Source organism: Leuresthes tenuis, unplaced genomic scaffold (assembly GCF_036924035.1).
Source record: "Leuresthes tenuis unplaced genomic scaffold, fLeuTen1.0.hap1 SCAF_12, whole genome shotgun sequence".
Taxonomy (NCBI): domain Eukaryota; kingdom Metazoa; phylum Chordata; class Actinopteri; order Atheriniformes; family Atherinopsidae; genus Leuresthes; species Leuresthes tenuis.
Genome location: NW_027325366.1, coordinates 33,012,837 through 33,021,510, shown reverse-complemented (window position 1 = coordinate 33,021,510; position 8,674 = coordinate 33,012,837). Strand labels below are relative to the sequence as shown.

The window sequence follows — 8,674 nt, the reverse complement described above, 5'->3', positions numbered from 1 at the left end:
CATGGAGTTGGAAGACATGGTTGGTGAGGAGATCTGCAGTCTTGGCGGATTATGGTAATTCTAAGGGAATGAAATGGACAGCTTTAGAAAAACTGTCAATTATGGTGAGAATAGTAATTCTACCTTGTGATGGAGGTGGTCCAGTAACAAAATCTAATGGAATATGGGACATGGGCTGACCAGGGACCTCAAGGGGTTACAGAAGACCAGGCGGAGGGCAGTTGTTGCTCTTGTTCCTGGTGCAGATTCCAGTGAGGGCCACCAGAAGTAGTATTGTAGCACAATGATAGTCCGATGGATGCTGGGATGACAGGCCAATTTGGAGGAGTGGGCCCACTGGATGACAGCAAAACAAGCGGTTAATACAACATAACAACGACTGGGAGGTCCGCAGCCCTGGATGGGATCGGTAGTTAATCCTTGACAGATCTGGGTATCCCAGCACTTACCTTGTACTTACCTACCCCCTCTATCTCTGCACTTTATCTTTCTGCTCTTCCTTCTATGCCTGCACCCTATCTCTACTCTGTCACCTCTGACAGAGTCGGACTCCTGGGTTCCTTCTATGGAGTTTATTGTTAGCTTTTATATAGCTGTTATATCTTTATTTGTAAGTTGCTTTGGATAAAAGTAATAAAAACAATATTTTCTCCAATTAAACACATTAATATCTGCTACTTGGATGAGTGAATAAATGTGTTGGTACTTGAAGTGGGAGATGGAGATGATGACGAGCAAGCCCAATGGCCTCCTTTGGCTTCCCTCACCACTGCTGTCCATCAGCAAGTCCTGCGGTTAATGCCATGATAGGCACCGACAACCTTCAGGCCACAGCTCTTAGAAACCAAATCTGCAATGAAAATCCTGAACATGGTCCATGCGGATTCTGTGTTTCTAGGCTCCACCTGTATGTGAGAAGATTTTTTCTGGAGGTGCGAATTGAAGAACTTGTGGACAGGATCCTACCGGACGTTCCCAGTTCACCCTCACTACCCTTTTGGGCTTACCACATCTAGCAGTCTTTCCTTTTAATGGATCCAACTCAATAACAGGTGGTGATCGTTTGACAGCTCTGTTCCTCTTCAAGACATCTGGCTGCAGGCCTTTACAGGACAAAGCTGATCATATGCCTTTGACCTGAGGTGACCTGGCACCAGGTACACTTATGCTCAAAAATGGTGTTTGTAATGAACAATCCATGTCTTGCACAGAAATCCAAAAACAATGCAAAAACAACTTGGGTTCAGATCAGGGAGGCTGTTTCTCCCAATCACGCCTCTCCAGGTCACCCCATCATTGCCAACATGGGCATTGAAGCTCCCCAGAAGAACAATGGAATCCCCAGGAGACATCCCCTCTAGGGCACCACCCAGAGACTCCAAGAAGGCCAGGAAATCTGAACTGGTGCATACGTCAGAATCTTCCCTTCCTGCAGCTGCAGTGAGGTGATCCTCTCACTCACCGGGGAGAACTCCAGCATGGAGGCAATCAGCAGGGTGCTTGTGAATATCACTGCTCCAGCCCAATGCTTCTAACCCTGGGCAGCTCCAGAGTATGAGGGTCCAGCCCCTCTCCAGGAGTTTGGTTCCAGAGCCCACGCTGTGAATGGAGGTACCAACTATATCTGGTTGGTATCACCCAACAGCTCTGGCTCTTTTCCCACTAGTGAACTGAAAAAAACATGTTGCATGGAAACGAAACAAACAGATGACATGGAGAAAAGGGATAAATGAGCTAGATCACAGTCAGGTTTGGTCACAAAGCTGCTTGAGCTCTCAGCTTCTCTAACGATGGAAGAAACTGAACTCTGCTTCCCACATATCAACTCCTCCTGCAGGAAGCAGAAGCCCTCATACACTGAGGCTGTGCTTTCTTACACCTTATTGTCCTTCATCTCTCTGCTTACTACGTCTCTCAACCTGCTCGTCATCATCTCCATCTCCCACTTCAAGTACCAACACATTTATTCACTCATCCAAGTAGCAGATATTAATGTGTTTAATTGGAGAAAATATTGTTTCTGGATGTGATTATTTGCCTTTTTACGCTGCTTTTACTGTTTACTTGTTAATCATATGTGCTAATTGTTATTGTGGCTTTTCAAAAACTGTTGAACAAACGATTTGATGTGATGCTTCTATTTTACTCCAGGCAGCTCCACACTCCCTCCAACCTCCTCCTCCTCTCTCTGGCTGTCTCAGATTTCTTCGTTGGCCTGCTCATGTCCTTTCTGATAATCTTCACAGACGGTTGCTGGTATCTCGGTGATCAAATATGTGCTGTATATAGTTTTATAGATTCCACAATCATCACTGCCCCAGTAGGAACAATGGTGCTCATATCAGTCGACCGCTATGTAGCTATTTGTGATCCTCTGCATTACCACCAGAAAATCACTGTAAGAAGAGTTTCAGTCTTTAATGTCCTGTGTTGGACCTGTAGTATTATATACATCGCTGTCTTATTGAGTGATGTATTCAAACAGCCAGGCAGGTACAATTCCTGCTATGGAGAGTGTGTCATTGCTTTTGATTACATTGAGGGAATCATTGACTTTATTTTGGTCTTTGTTGCACCTGTTACTGTCATCATAGTTCTGTATCTGAGAGTTTTTGTGGTGGCTGTGTCTCAGGCTCGTGCAATGAGGTGTCATATTGCAGCTGTAACAATCAAGCCCTCAAAGACACGTCTTCAGGAAGGTTCCAACACAGGAGGGCTAATGCACGTCATGAAATCTGAGATAAAAGCTGCCAGAACTCTCGGTATAGTTGTTATTACATTTCTGACGTGTTACTCTCCATATTTCTGTTCCTCTTTCTTAGGCCAGAATTTTTTGTTTGGTTCTACATCAGTGACAATAGAAATCTGGCTCTTCTATTTCAATTCTTGTCTGAACCCTCTGATCTATGCTTTTTTCTATCCCTGGTTCCGCAGATCTGTTAAACTCATTGTTACACTGAAGATATTTCAGCATGGCTCCTCTGGGGCCAACATACTGTAAAGAGATGTTCTGTCACTGGCATGAGCTCTTTTGTGTGAAGAGAGAAGAAATAATCCAGAGACATCCCAGAGTCTGTCAATACATGCATTTAAATGCACAAAATGAATATAAGTTTCCTCTTCTCTATAATATCTCTCTATAATATCTCTATAATCCTTTGACTTGGGGTTGTATACCCTGCCTTCACTATAATGCTGCTGCTGTGTTCGTGGCCTGAGGCTCTGTATGATGTGAGCAACAGATCTTGTTGGATAGACAGAGGATAGGGTCAAAATAAATGTTTTCAGCATTTATGAAACATTACGCTGCTTATCAAAGTTAAACAGCAATTAACTCCGATTTAAAAGCTGTGTTTTTCATTTTTGCCATGAAGACATCAGTTCAACCTTGTTAATACTATTCGTCATTTCAGTTCAAATGAGAACATGTGAAGCAAAGGCAGCATATTTGTGTACTTGCAAATTGCATTTGTTACAATTTGTCTTTTAATTGAAAATAACTTAAACCAACTGGTTTTTAAATATTTATACTTGTTGTTACTCTACTCATTAACCCTACCAGCATTTATAGCTCTCCGGTCACCTCAGGCATTTGCCAAATTATCATAGTTTCAAACTTGTGGGTCAAGGTCAGTCTATTCATCCTCTGGTTTCTGTCAGTAAATTCTGTCCTTTGTTGTCTGTCCTGCATCATCTCACAAATTTGCTGTTTTTATTTAATCAAGTGCCTGTTGCAGAAATTCTCATTCTTTGTTTTTTATTAAGTCATTTCAGGGTAATTGTGGTGCCCTGATAGGTTATTAACAACTGGACATTTGACCAACTTCACTTTTAGAGAAATGTATGGTAATTTTTATGATTAATGTAGAAAATTGAGAAAAAAGCTTTTATCCACCCATCTACAATACATAAGGCATAATGATACATGTAGACTTTTGCAAATATAAAAAAAACATTTTATAGACTAAAGTGTTCAGACCCTTTGTGTTTCTAAATTGTGGACAGATACATCCTGTTTCTTTTTTATTGTATCCTTTATTTCTACTGTATTGTCCTTTAACATATGCCATTAATGTGACCTTAATCATTGTAGAAAACTGAGTAGATTTAACTAGCTTTAGAAATAAATAATGTCCATAAAATCCAAAGGTTTACACCATGCAGTCCAAATGCAGTCTGAATGCAGTTATTGGTGCAAAACAATAAAAAAGGGCATCTGAAACCTCCAAAATAGTAAGTGAATAAATAAAAGCCTAAAAAACAACAGTCACCATTTGTGAACATTGAGCACACATACGACTGCAGCAGGAGGTGAAATTGCACATTGTTTGATGCCCTTCTGGCGCTGGCATAAAAGTTGTCATCCTGATTCTCCAGGGAGGGGAGAGGGTAGCTGATGACCTTCTGAGCCGTCGTCATGACCTTGGAGTGCTTTCCTCTCTCCTGCAGCTGGAGAACCACAAACAGAGACAGTGAGTTATTATGCTCCCAATGGGGCAACGGTAGAAGGACACAAGCAGTCTTTGTAGGAGGTGTTTTTTCCCATAGACATTATAAAGAGTGGTTAACTGTCCTGATCACCCAAAAGACACAAAGACCTTCTTCCTCTGCTCACTCTTCCTGTCACCACTTTATGTGGGAGAACGACAAACAATCTCCGGGCGCTCGTGGATTCTGGAGCAGAACAAAATCTAATCGATCCCAGTGTGGCTAACAAACTAAACCTTCCCTTGGTTTCCTTGACCACTCCCATCTCAGTCCCAGCCCTGGATGGGAAAGTATTGACCATCTTTACCTATTAAACCAGTCCAGTCACGTTAATTGTGTCTGGCAATACCCCTGGTTAGCGCTACACAACCCCCACATCCATTGGACTAACAACAGTTTAGAAGGTTGTTTGTCTAACTGCCTGAAATCTGTCAGTACCGGAGAGGGATTCAGGACGCAGATGCAGGGTCTTATGGTTCGAGATGGTTTTATTATAATTAACACAGGACAACAGATGACGGCACTGCAGGGCGATCTCCCGCAGCGCAAATGAAGAGGGCTATAAACGCCTAAACGCTCTCCTCCGTATCTACGGGGGAGGAGGAGCGGCTATGAAAGTTTGCAAAACATAAAGTCTCTCCAAAACGGGAGGAAAACCAAAAGCTATGAAAACTTAACAAAGCAAAGTCACGCTCTCAAAGTGAGGCGGAATAAAACAAAGGCGCACTCTTTCAAAACAGAGGCTCTATAAAACTTTAACTTTAACTTAAAGGCTCTCCTTTAACGGAGGCGACTATGACAAGAAACAACGAAAAATCACTCTGTTATGAGGTGCGAATGGCGATCGCCCTCTTCATCACGGGCCCAGGTGTTTGCTGTCCGCCACTCCACCTCCCGGTGACCGGGTTCAGCGTCACCGGAATAACTCACAGACTGTTTCTTGCTGGTTTCTTGGTGGAGCTATTTATTGTGCCCCCTTTTCTCCCCACATGTGTGTTCAGTCCCAAAAATTACTACAGTCTGTACATATCTTTTTTACCAATCAAGCCCACATCAGCTCCAGCTTTTACATCATTCCCAGCCATTTTTCGCCCCTTTCTCCACCCGTCTTTCTCCATTTAAAGGGCTCCCTCTCTTAATTGAATTCCTCCCCCATAATCATCAACCTCCGGGTAATAGGTGCTCCTTATCACCTGCAGCCGACACAGATTCCCCCCGATACACAAAAATACTCATACACAACCACCAACATTACAGATTTTAGATTAGCACCCATCAGTGCCAGTGATGTCCCAGTCTCCATACTGATCCAACCCCAAACCCACAGACTAGTAGGTGTGCACCGCTAATAGCCTGCAGACTACAGATCAGGTCCTGGAAAATAAGGGACGGGGTCACTCCGTCACACACTCCGTGAAAATGGAGGAAAAACAAGGCTATGAAACTTACCGTTCAATAAATAAACTAAGGCTATGGTACAAGGATAAATTATAAAACAAGACCGCACTGCAGGAGAGTCGCTCGCTGCAGGCTCGTGGAAACTGTGGGATCTAGACAAGGCAAGGACAGTGGCTGGTAATGACGCTCGAACAGAGACAACATACTGGCACAAGACAAGGGAAACGCAGACTATTTGAACACACGAGGGACCAATGGGAACAGGTTAAAACACTTGGAATCAGGGAAGACAATCAGACGCTTGACACGGGAGGAAGGGCAAGTCACCTGAAACGAGAGGACAAGATTAGTGATCTTTCAAAATAAAACTGGAAATGACGAGACAAGACATGGAACAGAGAATAAACCGTGACAAAATCTTTTCTCCAGTCTTCCAGTAGCTCCCCTGCAGTGTTACCTGAACCACCAGCTGATCTGTCTTCCATACCCCCTGAATACCACCACCTTGACACAGTCTTCAGTAAGGAGAAAGCCCTGTCTTTGCCATCTCACCATCCCTATGACTGTTCCATTGATCTTCTCCCTGGAGCCCCGTTACCAGGAAGACAAATCTTCATTCTAGCTATACCTGAACGAGAAGCCATGGAGAGTTACATCTGGGTAAGCCTCATCAGAACCTCCTCCTCTCCAGTGGGTGTGTGATTTTTCTTTGTGCAGAAGAAAGATCAGACTCTTCGCCTCTGCATCAACTATCAACATTTGAACCAAATCACAGTGAAAAACAAATACCCTCTGACCCCCATCACTTCTGCTTTTGAACCCAAACAGGGGGCCTCGATCCTCACTAAATTAGATCTCCACAATGCCTACCATCTGGTAAGAATTTGTGAAAGTGATGAGTGGAAGGCGGCCTTCAACACTCCACTCGACCATTTCGAACACTTAGTAAAACCATTCTGCTCCAGCTGTGTTCCAGGCACTTATAAATGATGTCCTCCGTGATTACCTCAACCTTTTTGTCTCTATCTACTTAGATGACATACTTATCATCTCCAAATCTTCCACAGAGCATCACCAGCAAGTCCAGTTGGTCCTTCAGCAGCATTTGGAGAATCGCCTTTACATCAAGGCTGAGAAATGCAAGTTTCACATCCCTCCGTCACCTTCCTTGGTTATATCTTCCAGGATGGGTAGGTGAAGACGGATCTGGACATGATCCAAGCTGTGGCTGAATGGCCAGCCCCTACTAATCGGAAACATCTCCAAGGGTTCCTGGGTTTCGCCAACTTCTATTGTCGATTCATACAAAACTATAGAATAGTTGCAGCACCCCTCACCAGGCAAACTTCTGTCTAGATCGTTTCCTCTCAGAATCTGGAGGTGGACCCGGCTTTCCGTTAATTAAAGGAGAGATTTGCCTCGGCACCTTTCCTAATCTAACCAGATCCTGAGCGTCAATTCATTCTGGAGGTGGATGCTTCAGACTCTGGTGTTGGGGCAGTCCTCTCGCAGTGTTTAGAGAAGGAAGGTAAGCTGCAACACCTTCTTCTTGAGATTGGTTGTCTCCCACTGAACGAAATTATGATGTCGGAAATCGAAAGCTTTTGTCCATTAAACTCACTCTTGAGGAATGGAGACACTGGTTAGAGGTCCCAAAGCAACCTTTTTTAATATGGGCAGACCATAAGAATCTCTCTTACCTACAAAACACGAAGAGGTTAAATTCTCGTCAAGCTCGTTGTTCTCTGTGTTTTGGTCATTTTTCCATATCCTATTGTCCAGGTTCCCGTAACATAAAACCAGATACCTTGTCTCGACAATTTTCCTCAGAGGAGGACTCAACCGAACCGACACGTATCCTGCCATCTACCAGCCAAGTGGGAGGAGTTACCTGACAGGAAGATACCCAGATCTGTCAAGGATTAACTACCGATCCCATCCAGGGCTGCGGACCTCCCAATCGTCATTATGTTCTTCTAACCGCTTGTTTTGCTGTCATCCAGTGGGCCCACTCCTCCAAATTGGCCTGTCATCCCAGCATCCATCGGACTATCATTGTGCTACTATACTACTTCTGGTGGCCCTCACTGGAATCTGCACCAGGAACAAGAGCAACAACTGCCCTCCGTTAGGTCTTCTGTAACCCCTTGAGGTCCCTGATCAGCCCATGTCCCATATTCCATTAGATTTTGTTACTGGACCACCTCCATCACAAGGTAGAATTACTATTCTCTCCATAATTGACAGTTTTTCTAAAGCTGTCCATTTCATTCCCTTAGAATTACTATAATCCGCCAAGACTGCCGATCTCCTCACCAACCATGTCTTCCAACTCCATGGCATCCCCTCAGATATAGTCTCTGACCGGGGTCCCCAGTTCATATCTCAGGTTTGGAAATCATTCTGCACGGCTCTCGGGGCCAAGGTTTCATTAAACTTCGGATGCTATCCCCAGTCCAATGGCCAGACGGAGCGGCTAAATCAGGAGCCTGAGGCTGCACTCTGTTGTGTAGTATAGAATAATCCATCCACCTGGAGCCAACAACCGTGCTGGGTGGCATATGCTCATAATTCCCTGAACTGCTCAGCTACTGGTCTATCCCTCTACAAGGCCTCCCTTGGTTACCAGCCTCAGTTATTCCCGGAGGAGGAAAGGGATCTTGAGATACTCTCAGTCCAACACCACTTACAGAGAGCATAATGAGTTTGGACCCAAACTAAAGAGGCCCTTCTTCGCTCTGCTGAATGCAACAGTCGCCTGGCTGACCTTCATCGCTATCCTGCTCCT

General features: G+C 44.3%; 1 protein-coding gene across 1 annotated transcript; it reads left to right on the top strand.

The window, feature by feature from the left end:
- Positions 1 to 1,790: 1,790 nt before the first annotated feature.
- On the top strand, positions 1,791 to 3,001 carry LOC140319281 (trace amine-associated receptor 13c-like). Its single transcript, XM_072396869.1, has 2 exons — positions 1,791 to 1,951; positions 2,152 to 3,001. The coding sequence occupies exons 1-2, from the start codon at positions 1,791 to 1,793 to the stop codon at positions 2,999 to 3,001; spliced, it is 1,011 nt and encodes a 336-aa protein (XP_072252970.1).
- The last annotated feature ends 5,673 nt before the right edge of the window (positions 3,002 to 8,674 follow it).